The sequence below is a fragment of the Hyperolius riggenbachi genome, chromosome 6 (assembly GCF_040937935.1).
Source record: "Hyperolius riggenbachi isolate aHypRig1 chromosome 6, aHypRig1.pri, whole genome shotgun sequence".
NCBI lineage: Eukaryota > Metazoa > Chordata > Amphibia > Anura > Hyperoliidae > Hyperolius > Hyperolius riggenbachi.
Window position 1 is genome coordinate 271,031,822 of NC_090651.1, and position 15,577 is coordinate 271,047,398.

The 15,577-nt window shown below is 40.7% G+C and overlaps 1 protein-coding gene across 12 annotated transcripts in view; it reads left to right on the plus strand.

Annotated features, from left to right (window-relative positions):
• The window catches only part of PHLDB1 (pleckstrin homology like domain family B member 1), a 190,484-nt gene that overhangs the window by 150,963 nt on the left and 23,944 nt on the right, over nt 1-15,577 (plus strand). For 5 of the 12 annotated variants that reach the window (XM_068240824.1, XM_068240823.1, XM_068240826.1 and 2 more), the window contains 7 exons: nt 1,192-1,302; nt 2,771-2,860; nt 6,338-6,517; nt 8,400-8,546; nt 12,770-12,889; nt 12,989-13,091; nt 14,940-14,966. In XM_068240824.1, coding sequence (XP_068096925.1) covers nt 1,192-1,302; nt 2,771-2,860; nt 6,338-6,517; nt 8,400-8,546; nt 12,770-12,889; nt 12,989-13,091; nt 14,940-14,966 — 778 coding nt within the window. The remainder of the gene's footprint in view (nt 1-1,191; nt 1,303-2,770; nt 2,861-6,337; nt 6,518-8,399; nt 8,547-12,769; nt 12,890-12,988; nt 13,092-14,939; nt 14,967-15,577) is intronic. The other 7 variants (XM_068240825.1, XM_068240827.1, XM_068240833.1 and 4 more) reach the window with 4 other exon arrangements.

Sequence of the window (15,577 nt, forward strand, 5' to 3'; positions counted from 1 at the left end):
TGTTTTATTTCTTAGCTGTACTACACAGACAAATCGTAATATCATAATTTTTTTCCGCTTCAGTGTCTCTTTAAAGGGGAACTGAAGAGAGAGGTATATGGAGGCTGTCATGTTTATTTCCTTTTAGACAATACCAGTTGCCTGGCAGCCCTGCTGATCCTCTGCCTCTAATACTATTAGCCATAGCCCCTGAACAAGCATGCAGCAGATCAGGTGTTTCAGTGGTTCAGACTTATAAGTCTGATCTGACAAGACTAGCTGCATGCTTGTTTCTGGTTTTAATCAGATACTACTGCAGAGAAATAGACCAGCAGGGCTGCCACGCAACTGGTATTGATTAAAAGGAAATAAACATGACAGCCTCCATATACCTCTCTCTTCAGTTCCCCTTTAACCCCTGGAATGCACCCTTTTCCCCTCACCATTTAACTCTCAAACTTCACTGCATTCCCATGCACCCTGACCTCTCAGATGATACAGTGCTTTCCAATCCCCATTACACTCCCACATGCTTCACTGGGCTTTTCCATGCCCTCCTCAGCAATAAAGCCCACATGTGTTACCCTTTCCCATACTAGACTGCACCTACCCATCTTCACATATCATTGCACTGCCCAGGTTAGACTCCACCTACTTCCCTTCCCCCTTTGTTAGTGACCCACGTTACACTGTCCTCATTATAATGCTTCTCATCATAGTGGTCTCCCCACGTTATAATGTCGCATATTTTAGATCTCTCTTTAGGCCCATTACAGTGATTTTTTTCCCATTATAGTTCTTCCAATTATAGTGTTCTGCTCCTCCCATTAGTTTCTCCTGCTTCACTGGCCATCCTATTATTCCAGACCTTCATAAATGTGCACCATGCAGTCCTTATTAGAAATACACTGACGATTCCGACAGCTGTCATAGATTTTTCCCACCTACTGCAGTACTTTTATGTTGCAGAGACACATTCTAAACACGAAGTCAATTTACTATGAGAGTTGTTTTCCCCACTTTATTGCATTAAAAGAACTTCTGAAAAATTCTGTGGTTTCTAAGCTACCAGTAAAATGCGAATGCAACAGATTTTGATTGGGCTAATTCGGAGCTGCAAGCAAGATTCAAATATTAGCATCAACAAGTGTTAGGGGAAACATAAACTCCTTTCGATGTATACAAGTTTATCTTTCTTTGATTTTTTTATAGGAGCGTCTGGCTGCACTTGAGCATCAGGCCAATCAAATTCGATTCCAAGCCACACAGGATGCTGAGCATCTTGGCCAGGAAAGAAGTGCTGTGTTAGTGGAACTTCATAAGGTAATCTGCATACCTATCTTATATTATCATCTCCAGACAAAAAAATAAACCTTTCGTCATGTGGGGAATGGAAATCATTTCTGTTAATAGGTTACTTAATTTGAATCTGAACAGTTACTTGACATACGTAAAATTAGGGCAGAGGTATCTTGGTAAAAAGTTGTTTTTTCTAACTGAGAACAAATTATGGATGCATTTTCAAGCCACATTCTGAAGTTAGAGGACCCCTTTCTCTTTAGGTTCCCTCCGACCCTTTTAATGTAGAATTAGGAAGTCCAACTCCTCGACTCCGACTCCTTAGTCTAATACTTAACAGGACTGTGGATTTTGTACAAAAATCATCCGACTCCCGACTCTGACCCCTCAGTTTATGAAATCAACAACTCCGACTCCGGGTGCCCAAAAATTGCCCTGACTTCGACTCCTTGACTCCATGTTTCTGGCAGAGCTGTGGAGTCGAGGAGTTGGAGCAATTTATGGGTACCTGGATTTGGAGTCGGTGGTTTCATAAAGTGAGGAGTTGGAGTCGGATGATTTTTGTACTGTCTCCACAGCCCTGGTTTCCAGTGCCTTTTCAAGTGGCTGCCACAGACTGTTACTGGGTTACTTGCATCCTTATGACTCCAGAAGAGGCACCAGAAACAGAGGAGGTGATACGGGTAAGCAGCTCATGCAGCAAACAGAACATCTCACTGTCCAGATTTAAACAACGGCAAGGCAATGCTGTTAAATATCCTAGCACTAGCCACACAATAAGATTTACTGAATTTTGTTTGGCAGGGCTTAAAGGAAAGTAGAGCTGTCAATATGTAAAGATTTGATACTTACCCAGGGCATGCGCAGAAGGCCACGACTGACGTGACTGAGCCTGTTACCGGGGCTGATCGCAGCTGAACGGCTGACTGCGGAAGGATGGTGAGGGACTCACATGTGTTTAGGGGGCTGGAGGAAGCCCTGGGTAAGTATCAGATCTTTACATATAGCTGGCTCTGGTACACTTTAATTCACAATATGGAAAGCTGAATATGACTTTTAGAGATTAACCAGTTTCCTGGGTACAGTTAATCTGCACCAAGGGCCTTATTCACAAGTGTTGCTGTGCGGAGTGGTGAATTCGCTCTCCCCCTGTTGCTGCCCCAGGCTCCACATTTCTACACGTGTTGTTCACACTAAGATTGGTGAAGCCATACACATAACATATTGCAGCTGGATTCATTAGGAAGCAGTGGAGTCAGGCAGCCCCCTGTGCTTGAATTGAAGGGGTCACACCCCACCACACACTGAAGACAGGAGCAGCGGTGCTGAGCACTATGTTATATGCAAGCCGGCCCTGAAGACTGTTGAGGACAACTGCACGTACCAGTGACTATTTTACATTTATGATGCTTTGTGACAATCCGTTTTTTGCTTAGAATTCTTTGCAATGTATAGGATTTTTGCTTTCATTCATTTATAGCATTTTTCACAGGAAAAAGAAAAACTACTTCAGCTGGACAGAAGGTATCAAAGCCTGACAAGGCAGCGAGGATTTTCCATTGGGTCATCTGCTCTCAGGGAGGTAATAATTACAATGACTTTTTCTATTAATCAGGACAATCTACCAAACAATTAATTAGTCATGCTTTCTAATGCTGGGATTACAGGTGAGTGTTGTCGGCAGATAGATGGCTCGATAGATCATTTCCAATAGGTCCGATCTGATTTCGATCATTTTTCTGATCGATTTTCTCATAGAAGTGAATGGATATCGATCGGAAAAACGATTGGAAAATTGATCGACCAATAAATCTGCCGAAAAACTAATTGTGTATTCCCAGCATAACTCTGTGCTTATAAAGCGTATAGCTTTACATCTTGGCCTGCTAGAGGCAGGTGTATAGCTAGTATTGCACACTGTTGTGCTGTGTCCCCTGCTGAGCACCAGGGGAGTGGTAGAATCTGGTACACATCCGTATCAGGCAGCGATAGTTCGCAAGGATTGCCTCTATTCCCAGTCATCCTTCTTAAAATACTATCCCTATGGCAAAGGAGATGCTGCATGGTTTAAAATGTACCTGAGGTAATGTACGGCATGATGAGAGATAAACATGGGTATATATATATTGTAACAATACTTCTTAGAATACATATGTACATTTTTTTACATTACAAATTTTAATAAACCACTGCTTTATATCTCCAGTCAGCAAAGCCTGACCATAAAGGCAGCTCTCCTGAAAATGAATAGGAGAGTATAAAACGAGTGTGTGGCTGTGCAAACACTTCTGATAGCAGATTAGGTCATGATATTTGTGTGTGTGAGCAGAATGAACAAGATTTGATATCACACTGACATGGCTGCTGTGTACACTTCATTCATAGCTTTTCAGCCCTTAATGTGAAGATAAGAATCAGGGAGTCTGAGAAAGTTCTGTTTAGGACTGGATCTTTATCTGATAACTTTATTTCACTTCAGGTTTGCTTTAAGGATTGGAGTGGTCCTTGTCTGTTCCTTGCTGCAGGGTTGCCAAATTACATGTTTAATTTTTTTTTTATTTTTAATTATCATTTAAAGCGATTCTGAACCGAAGCTGGGGATCAAAAAAAGATACTCACCTGAAGAGAGGGAAGCCTCAGGCTCCTATTGAGGCTTCCCTCGGTGTTCCGATGTCCCCCACCCCTGAGCGTGGACCCTCTCCACATTCGGACAGCACATCTCCTCTTCTTGTAGCTTATCCGCGCAGTAGACACATGAACACGGCCATGCATCGTAGTAGCACAGAGCCCTCGGCTTACTGCGCATGCGTAGACGGGCTCACACTGTTACTCTGCAAGAAAAGGAGCTGTGCGGCCCGATATGGTTAGCAACAATGCCTTTCCGCTAATCTTCCAGTGGGGCCGTTCTCAGCAATGAGGGAGATCAGAGCAGGGAGAGAAGCCTCAATAAGATCCTGAGGCTTCCCTCTCTTTAGGTAAGTATCTCAATTTGCACCCAAGCTTCGGCTCTGGTACACTTTAAGCAAATTTGAAGTGAGAAAACTCACCTCATACTATACTAGAGGGAAGGCTCTGGATAGCATAGAACATTTCCATTCCTCTGTCTGTCCTATCATCCAGTACTGTCCTCTAGTGTAGCTATTTGACCTACTGAGTTGAAGAGCACTTAGGAAGTACTTGTGCCTCTGAGTAGATCCGAGGGTGCGGTCATCCCTACTGGGCATGTGCAAATCGTACTCTTGCATGCCCAGCATTGGTGCACTCATCCTTGGAACTACTTGGAGATGCAAGTAGTTTCGAAGAGCCAGCAGGTTGAATAGTTACACCAGAGGATAGCACTGGAACAGCGGGCCAGATGGAGACTCTGGACGCTTTATACTCACCAAAGCCTTCCCTCTATTAAGGGAAGGATCAAACCTGAGGCAAATTTTCTCACTTCAAGTTTGCTTTAATATACAAATTAAAAATAAAAAATGTAACTGCCCTGTGGTGATAGATCTTACATCTGACATTAAACTGCTTTTCTACATTAAACTACAGCCTATTAGATTCCAATTTTCATCGAATATCTATAATTTCTAGCAGCATTTACTAGCAATCAGCAGTGTGCATTTAAATGAGAGATCTTGCCAGTCGTGATCCAATGCCAAATAAAAGAAATCCTTCATCTGCTATCACTATCACTTCATTATTACTGTTTAATGTCTCGGGCACAATATTCCATAGAAATAATGTGACAGAAAAGCTGAGGCTTTTTTTTATGCTGTGTGCCAGAAAATAAAATTAAAGGTAACAAAGCTTTAGACATCTACTTTAATACATCCAATAATTCACAATAAAATAGAATTTAATACTACTTCACGAAGTGTTGAAATGAACCGGTCATAAAGAAATTGCCAAATTGATAAAGCTAAAGCGAAGGCACCAAGAGACCCCTGCAAGTGCCCATCTTAGCACTTTTTGTACAAATAGTACATCAGGTATGGCCTGTAATGAAGTACTTGACTTCTAGCCAACTCGCCCTTGAGCTCAGCCATGGCCGCGCTCGCTGCCAGAAGCAACCTATTTGACTCGCTAGCCCTTATATAATTTACCTTTTCTCCTAAGATTTCTCCTAGGAGATAATTTTTCATCTTCTGTTTAAAATAACTGTTCAACACTCTACAATTGAAAAAAATCCAAAAGTGGGTGAAAAAATACTGTCAAAATAATTCTGAGTATTTTCTTGCTTGCTGGTGGCTTATAGGACAACTGTAATGAGAGGGATATGGGGCTGCCATATATTTTTCTTCTTTACCAATACCAGTTGCCTGGCTGGTCCTCTGTCTCTAATTCTTTTAGCCTTAGACCCTGAACAAGCATGCAACAAATCAGGTGTTTCTGACATTATTGTCAGATTCGACAAGATTAGCAGCATGCTTGTTTCTGGTGAATGATTCAGACACTACTGAAGCAGGCCTTCCAAGCAACTGGTATTGTTTAAAGGGAAATAAATATGGCAGCCTCCATATACTTCTATGTAAACATATATTTTTGGTTTAATAGTATTTATAGAAAACTGACCTATACATTTTCTTAAGTTGTAGTCAAGAGGTGGTTTAATTTTGTATCTGGAGTACCACAAGGTTCTGTTTTGGGACCATTGTTATGTATTCAGTTGGATTCTAAATCAGATTCAAAGTTCCTGTGTCTTCAGATGACACTAAACTTTATAGTGTAAGACTTTAGGGTGAGACCTTTTCTGCCTGAAACTTTAGTATGATACTTTGAGGCAATAGTCTAGTTTCATTACAGGTATCCCCTTTCCTGTACATTGCAGTGGGCTCTGTAGGATTTTTTTTTCAGACTATGATTCTATTCCTTCTGCAGACTAAACCAGAAAGACAAATTGAGGAAAATGTAGTTACAGTATTTAGTCTAAAATGCAAGGGTTTGATTTGTGTAAAAGTGTACTTTTATAATGGGTAAGGTTTTTTTTTTGTCATTTTGCCAAATTATATTTTGTTTAGCTACTGTTCATGAAACACTAAAAAGCTTTGCAATGTATTATTTTCTTTAGTATATCACCTTAGATCAGCTTCATGATATGCTGGAAAATATGAAGCCAGGCCCTGACAAAAGTGTTCCTCCTTCTGATGACTTTGATGCAAAAGCAGTTTCTAGCCCTCCTTCTTCTGAAGATCATCCTTCTATTCATCTATCTTCATCATCTTCTTCTTCTCCCTCCATCTTGGTGGAGGTTGGTTTACCACCACTTTATGCAGCAATGATTTTATTTTTGCATTAATACCGTAGTTCTTTTCTAACTTGTTTCTTAGATTCTGTTTCCTTGCTTTTCTCATTTTAACCTTGATTCAATATTTTTTTTTCTCAGGAGATATTTTCACAATTTAGCAATAAATTAGATTTTCAGCCCAACAAGTACATACAATTTGATGTAATTAACTGAAGCTTGATATTACTTTTCATACCTACTTTTTAGTACTTTAGCACTCTCACCTTACAGCGCAGAGTCCCTGGTTCGAATCAGCCAAGGCACTATCTGCACAGAGTTTGTATGTTCTCCCGTGTCTGCGTGGGTTTCCTTCCAAATCCCAAAAACATTCAGATAAGTTAATTGGCTTCCCCCTAAATTGGTCCTAGACTACAATACATACACTACACAATAACATACATGGTAGGGATTAGGTTGCCGCTCTGAGGGACAGTTACATGACAAGACAATATACTCTGTACAGCACTGCAGAAGATGTCGGCACTATATAAGTAATAATAATAACTTGCTGGATGCTGAAAAGATATTTTAAGATAAAAAGAGAAAATATATCTTGTGTGGAAACTCATGAGAAAAAAAGTTTATTGAATCTGAAATGCCATTTTAGAGGCTGTTAATGGTGACCTTACACTAATCAGTGCCCAAACAATGCAATCACAACTGATTCAGTTGGTCATTTGGTTGGTTGCAAGGAACTTGAATGATGCTGCACTGAACTCCTAGTTTTTATAAGATTTTCTGCATATTTTTGTACTCAGGCATTTGGTATTTAGAGCCAAACCCAAGATGGTAGCTCCTATAATACCTCAATATAGGTCTGCTGTAAGCCTTGCAGGACTAGGGAGGAAGAGAGATCCAGTCCTGCTGTCTGCATGCTCGGTATTTGAATTAGAATGGGGTCTTTAATAAACAGATTTTGCTTACTAATTCGATAATGGCTGGATAGTGTATTGGTTAAGGGCTCTGCCTCTGACACAGGAGACCAGTGTTCAAATCTCGGCTCTTACTGTTCAGTTAGCCAGCACCTATAGAGTAAGGAGACCGTGGGCAAGACTCCCCAATGTGCCCCTTCCTCCCTGTGCGTGCCCTAGTGGCTTCAGCTTTGGAGCTTTGATTCCGCCAGGAGAAAAGTACGGCATAAATCTTCTGTGTCTTGTGTTGTCTTCTCTAGTTTAGTTTTAACGTTGTAACAGGTGCACTTTAAAATTAAATATAAAAAAACCTGAAAAAGCAGGTTTCAAGGTTAACTTCTGTAAATTAAAATAAAAAGGCTTAAAGTTAAAAAAACAACAAAGTCAAATCTAAAAAGCAGCCCAGCATATTTATAGTATAAATTCTTACCCACAAATAACAAGCTGTGATGCTTATGCGTCTGTAAGAGACTTACAACCCGATTCCAGGAAAATGTTTTCTTTTAGGTAGGAAAAGTGTGGTGAGGGCTTAGAAACTTTTTCGGGTTTTATTGCTGTCTGTTTCCCCACTTGAGAGATTTTGCTCATCTGCCATTCTGCTAACTCTGAATCGTTGGAGAGATTTCCCTGATGGGGACACAGGACTGAAATAAACATATAAAACAGGTTTTAACCCCTTACCACACGAGCCGACGCTAAGGTATTTTATTTTGGAACACGACTTAACATCCTGTTTTAGTGACAGCGCAAGGATTCCTAAGGCTTAGGAAGTTTGTGTGTCGGAAGTGGAAATAAGCTGGTTGATATCCATAGCAGTGCTTCTTTGGAGTTCAGTGCATCTTATACCTGGCTGGATAACATCAATACTTTTCTTTGTTTTTTTCTTTCTTCATATTTACTTTTCTGCAACCCATTCTATCTTTCCACTGCTTTAGGGAAACTCACAGCTTGAGGGGCACTCTGCACCCATTCCTGCTCCTTCAGACTGGTATCAGGGATTCACATCTGTTCCCTCTGTCATGGTTTCTTCTTCCCCACCTCCCCTACCTGCTAAATCTCACTCTTCTCGCAAGAGCCAACAGGTAATCGCCCTGTCTGTATATTGCATAAATTAGACTTTATCACAAATAAAGGAAATCTCACTACACAAGCCTATCATTTTCTAGTTAAAGAGACACTGAAGCGAGAAAAAAAATTTGATATAATGATTTGTATGTGTAGTACAGCTAAGAATTAAAACATTAGGAGCAGAGACATAAGTCTAATATTGTTTCCAGTACAGGAAGAGTTAAGAAACTCCAGTTGTTATCTATGCAAAAAAGCCATAGAGCGTCACAACTTTCAAAGTCGCAGAGAGCTCTGTTTTCTGAAGCTTGTTATCTCAACTGTCAGTCACTGTATTGTTTGTTTTCCTGCAGAGGACAGGTCAATAGTTAACTGGCCTGCTCTGTAAAATCATTTAGAATGCTGAGTAGTGTGTAAGCTGCAAATATTAGAGAATGATGAAATGTTGTAAAAAAAACACTATATAACTGAAAATAAAAATATAAGAATATTTTATTTGCTACCAATGTTCTAGTAATTATCTGTATTACACAACCAATTCATTATATCATTATTATTTTTTTCGCTTCAGTGTCTCTTTAAGATAGTGTAAACAGTGTGTTTTCTTTTAGAGTTTTTTTTATGAGGTAAAGGATACTTGCATATATTAATTGAGTTATGTCACATAAAGAAAACCAAGTATGGCACTCCTCTAATGCTCATTTATTCTCCAAGGTAACAGTATAATCATACAGTCTACAAATAGTGTACCTGCTAAATGTGCAAGCGGTCGATGGGTGCAGAGCAGGCTGCCTGTCGTCCCTTTAGCTCTAACAAGCTTCCTCCATGACAAGAGTTCCACAACTGGAACTCTTGCCTCGTAAGAAGCTTCTGGGAGCAAACGGCTGTCAGGCAGCATTGACTACTTGCACATCCGGCAGGTACACTATTTGTGCACTGTATGATTATACTAGTGTTACCTTGGAGAATAAATGAGCATTACAGTAGCTCTTTATGTGGTTTTCTTTATGTGGCGTATACAGACTATTTGTTCTCAGTACTGCCATACTGTTTGCCTCAAGCTGGAAGCAGGCCTGATTTTAAGAGACGCATCGTATACAGGTAGTGCCGGTGTCTACATTCTGTTGTCATTGCAATTCATATAGTTATCTAGCAATCTAGCAAACACACACACACACATCTCTGCCACTTTTCCCTACCAGCCTTCTTTTCCAACCATCCGCTTTGACCTTTGTCTGTCCTCTATCCTCACACTGTATGCCATTTTATCTTGCTACACTTCCTGTGTCTGCCACTTCTCTCTCTCTCTCTCTCTCTCTCTCTCTCTCTCTCTCTCTCTCTCTCTCTCTCTCTCTCTCTCTCTCTCTCTCTCTCTCTCTCTCTCTCTCTCTCTCTCTCTCTCTCTCTCCAAATCCAAATCCAAATCCAAAAAAGCTTTATTGGCAGGACCAAATACATTTAGCATTGCCAAAACAAAACATTAACGTGGGGGGGATTGTGTGAATAAGGGAAGGATATAGGTATACAGTCCATAGGAGGGTGGAGAATGTAAGGGATGGTATGGGGGGATGGGATATATAGTCCATAGGGGAGGGGGTATAGGCATACAGTCCATAGGGGAGGGGAGTATGGGGTTATACAGTCCATGTGGTATCATGTTCCTCTCAGTTGGTGGCAGGCCGTGACATATCGGGCAGCTATTTGCACAGTTTTTTCCTCTTCCCCCAGTAGGATATAGAGTTTCCTCTCCTCATCTGTGGAGGTGAAATCTGCGATGTGGGCGGAGAATCTTTGGAAATGGGTGGTCCTCAATGGTGTATATTTGCTGCAGTGTAGCAGGAAGTGGGCCTCATCCTCCAGGACCCCCTGGTCACATTGCCTGCACAGTCTCTCCTCCCGGGGATTCCATGTCTGTCTGTGTCGTCCTGTCTCTATCTCCAGGTTGTGGGCGCTCAGACGGTACAGGCTCAAGGCCTGTCTATCTTTGTGGTGGTGTAGCCTCTCCAGATATGGAGCCATTGTGTACTCCCTCTGTAGTGATTTGTAGATAGTGAGTTTCTGGGAGTTCTTTATGTCACTTCTCCATTCCTCTAGGTATCGGTCCTTGCAGCTTTCTATCATTCCTTTTATTTGGGCTTTTTATCAGCCTGTGTTGGTGGTCTTGGCTGGGCTGGCTGTTGACGCTTTGTTTCAAAGCGCGTGGTATGGCCTCGCCACCCTGGCTCAGTGAGGCTTTATGGTGGTAAGTGCTGGGGCTGCTGCTCTGTATATGCGCCCAGTATGAGAGCGCCCTCTGCTGGATAGTCAGCCATAGTGGGAATCTGCCTAGTTCTGCCCGGCAAGCTGAGTTCGAAGTGCTGCGATGGACTTGGAGAAGATACTTGCAGAACTCTAGATGGAAGATTTCTGTTGGGCTGGAGTCCCATTTTGATTGGTCAGGGTAGGTGACCGGGCCCTATACCTCACTGCTATAGAGCAGGATTGGGGTGATGATGCTGTTGAATATCTTTACCCAGACTCTCACCAGTGGTTTTAGGTGGTAAAGTTGCCTTCTGATGGCATAAAACGTTCTGCAGGCTTTTTCCTTCAGGGCCTCTACTGCTGGTTTAAGGCTCCCCGTTTGGTTAATTTCCAGCCCCAGGTAGGTGTAACTGTTTGTAGTCTCTCTCTCTCTCTCTCTCTCTCTCTCTCTCTCTCTCTCTCTCTGTCTCTCTCCTTCATTTCTCTCAGGCAGGGTACACACTTATCATTGCAGAAAACCAAACTTTTTTTCACATACGTTTTTTGCAGGCCTGTGAAGTCGGAGCAGTTTTGGGTACCTGGAGTCAAAGTCATTAGTTTCATAAAACTGAGGAGTCGGATGATTTTTGTACCGACTCCACAGCCCTGGTTTTTTAACACTAAATTCTGTGTTTGTGTGCGATTTTCTATTGACTTCCATTATATGTGCGGCAAAAGCATTTTCGCACATTCAGCAATTTTTTGTTTTATAAGTTTGAACTCAGCCTTATTGTTGAAACTGAGATATTTTTTTTTATTCTAAACAGATTTCAGTGTTTTGATAGACTTTGTGGAGAGTGACCTTTTGTGGTTAGCCTGGTTATGTAAGACTTCTCATTGTGTTGCAGTTGTTATCTTCCCTTGGTTTTTGTTTTGACAGTTTAAAAATGTGGTTGACTAGGAACAATGCTGACTTAGCCACACATTAAGGCCAGAAACCCACTAGGAGCGATTTTCTGAGCGCTTTGCGATTTGAAAGCTCTTGATAATGTAATGCTTTGGGTGTGATCCCACTTGAGCGATGTGATTTTATAAAAATCTCCCATAGCATTGCATTAGCAGGAGCTTTTTCAAATCACTAGCGATTAGAAATCACTCCTAGTGGGTTTCTGGCCTGTGATTTATTTATTTTTTATTGTTATTTATATTGTTCTTACTTGGTGTATGAAATTGCAAAACTTTCCAGATAAGTCAGAGTTAAAAAGAGAGAGAGAGAGCAAAAAAAAAATCTGTTCCTGCATACCCCTGTAATTAACATTGGAATGAATTACAGTTAGAACACCAAGAAACAGAGGAACATATTATTAACTTCATTCAAGTGAACCTGTTATTACTGAAAGCATGCCAGTGTGAGATCTTAAATGCAATGCAGTCAGCTACAGTTTTAGACCTGTTCTTTCTAATGTTTATGCCTCAAGGATAAGAAAATTGTGTTCTGATATGCAAATATCCACTTTAATTGCTAACGTTAAGATTGGTCTTGTATCCACCTACGTCCCGTCCTTCTTGGGCTTGTATCTACCCACGTCCCGTCCTTCTTGGACATGTATCCACCCACATCACATATCTTGCCATTGTTCCATGACTTCGATCAGTCAATTTGCTAACAAGATGCAAAGGGAAGCAGGCACAAACTTAACTTCAGTACCGGAAATTAAGATATGTGTAGATATGTATAGCAGAGTATCCCAGGCTTCAAGGCTTTCAACGAGCCCCAATGAGTATTTGCTGTGTACAGGGTTGGCTCAAATTCAACAAATGGAAAGTGATGGAAAACTTTCCTTGCAGGGCACAGACAGATATAACAAATTAACAGAGTCTTACCCTTTTCCACTCTGTCCAAAACTTTGAAAAGCGTTTAGGTTGCCACAATTATATATTTTAATCTGGTTTTCTTGAACTCTAGTTTTGTGTTCCCATTTTTCACCCAGACATACAAATAACTTAGCTGTCTTTACAGCTTTCTTTATCTCGAGGCGAGATAGACGGTGGAGGAGGAACGCTGCCGAGAATGAAGGCCATTTCTCCCGTTTCTTCCCATTTTTCAGTTGCTACTTTGGGAAGAAGTATTTCCCCGAAGGTATGGGAATAAGCTGCCTGCAGTAACACCACATTTTCCATCCCTTAGTGGTTGCAGTTGATTATCTTATTTACGGACCTGTTTTTTTTTCTCTTCTAGAGGATGCCGGTAGCACATAATGGCTCAGGCAATCTGTCCCGCGGTTTGGCAGTTACTTTACAGGACATCCAGAGTAAAAGACAACTTGCTTTGCAACAAAAAGGTGACAAAACTCTACCTAGTTCTGTTTGGCATTCATTTTTCTATTAACATCTGCATTAACTAGCATGGCTTCTATCAATGGTGACATTTTTCTGATCATCTACAATACTACCAATAAGTTATTATTTTAGCTATATGAATTGTTGAAATCTTCCAGCATGGTAGCGCCAAGACCTAAAGGAGAAGATCAATAGAACTTCAAATCACATTTTAGTAAAAGGAAGCTAGTGTAACTTTGGCAAACCAAGTCTCCTAATTTGCGCATCGCTGTTTAGGCTGTCTTGCAATGTGCCACATTCACCCTAATGCTCGCAGTCTTCCGTTTGGCAAAGACTGACAGTGTTGCCATTAAAATACACTTGATTACATATACTTGATTACAATGCAGTCAATAAATACAAATGCATAAACCTCGGACACCCTTTATGTACATAGAATGTAGGAAATCCAATAGAATGTAAACCTGACCTTCTAAAAGTATGTTCTGTGCTCAACAATGATGTGGCCTCACTTCATTGGTTAGTCTTGAGGAATTATAATACCTGCTTTTAAAGCATGCAAACATTAAAGCCTGCTATAAACTTAATCCATTTTGGGATCCAGCCAGATCATATTCTCAGAAGTAAAGTTGTTTCAAGACATTTAACCATGTCAGGAATAATATGCAGTAGTAATAATCTGCTAATAAGGTGTTCCCCAACCCTGTCCTCAAGGCCCACCAACAGTGCATGTTTTGTGGAAATCCACAGAGGTAGATAATTAGCTCTGCTGAGACACTAATTACCTCACCTGTGTATGATTGCAGTTTTCTGCAAAACATGTACTGTTGGTGGGCCTTGAGGACAGGGTTGGGGAACTAGATGCTAATAGATACCATCCACCAAGGTTGCAACAATTTAAAGGCAGATAATTAGGCCATTTCAAATGGCCTATTTTACGTAAAGCAAAATGGGTATTCACAGATGTGAAAATCTATATGCATGGTTATTTAGGTACCGGGGCCAAAAGTTACTGTACTGTACATACTTAGTAAAAACACACCTAGCATAGTGTTTAGTGGTGGGGTCAGTCTGCACCTAGCTACTACCATATATGCTCGAATATAAACTGGGGGTATTGTAGGAGCAAAACATCTCGGTGTATACTCTAGTATATATGGGTCTGTATACATCTAGATGTGAATAAGTACAGTTCTGACTCCATACCTCCCAACTTTTTAATATGAAAAAGAGGGACACTTAAGCCACGCCCCTGCCACACCCCTGACCACACCCCATCACAACCCTAGTCACGCATACCATAAAGATTTTATAAGAAAAATATGTTGTTTTATAATTCAAACCACACTGGTCCTTTCTATCCTGGTGCATTTTCCTTCGTATTAACATTTTAAAATTAGTAATATATAAATTTAAAGGATGGGCATAAAGTTTAGAGTCAATAAAACACAATTTTTAATTGACAAATACATATATTTACATAGAAAGAATGACAAAGTCCTGAAAGAAGGACAAATGAGGAGGAAAGAGGGACAGGGCTCCCAAAGAGGGACTGTCCCTCCAAAAGAGGGACAGTGACTCTAATCCCTACATATTCATATAGAGGAAATAAAGCTGTGCATAGGTACACATCCTCAGCAGGGCTGCAAACATTTGAATCTCTATGCATAAAATACATTAATAGTAATCTGCCTACAGTTCATTAACATTTGCTAAACCTGCACAACATTTATTACTATCACCTCTAAAATGTCTATTCTTCAATTTCTTTTGCTGACATCTTGACTGCATCTCATTCTGTCTGTCATCCTGCAATCTATCTTTCCATTCTGCTGCTGGCCGGGACACAGAGGAGACTGCCCCACTTGAAGGCACAGGTAGCCTTAGAGTGTTGTTTTCACACCTTCTCACTTTGTATGTGACCTCTTGCTGATTATTTTGCTGCTGTATACCCAGATGACTCAAATAAAAGTAAATTGGCTATACTATAGTTTATATTAAAAAAAAGCATATGTCAAGGCTATCTGGCAGTGCATAGATAGATGAAGGGCACACGTGTGCGCTGCGCTGCAATATATTACGACAATGCACTGCAGCATGCATTTCTGTGCAAGATATATAATAAATGAATATGTGTTAAACTACTGAATGCAAGATCAGATTTATACTTTTTGTGCCTCTAGGCCAAATATGTTTGGGTTCCCCGTTCTTGTGCAGCTATTTTTTTAAAGTAAATATAGATGTCAGCCAATTAAGTTTATGTATTCTTTAAACAGAACACAGGTTCCACCTTTCAATGTTTTTGAAAGCGTACGGCAGAGAGGCGCTGAAAATACTGCGGTCAGATGTCCGGTTGGATAAAGCTTAGAAAAATATATAGAAGGGGGTACTTTTATTTAAAGTGTACCAGAGTTGAACGATTCAATATATTACATACCTGTGGCTTCTTCCAGGCCCCTCCGGCCTGATTGCTCCCATGGCGTCCTCT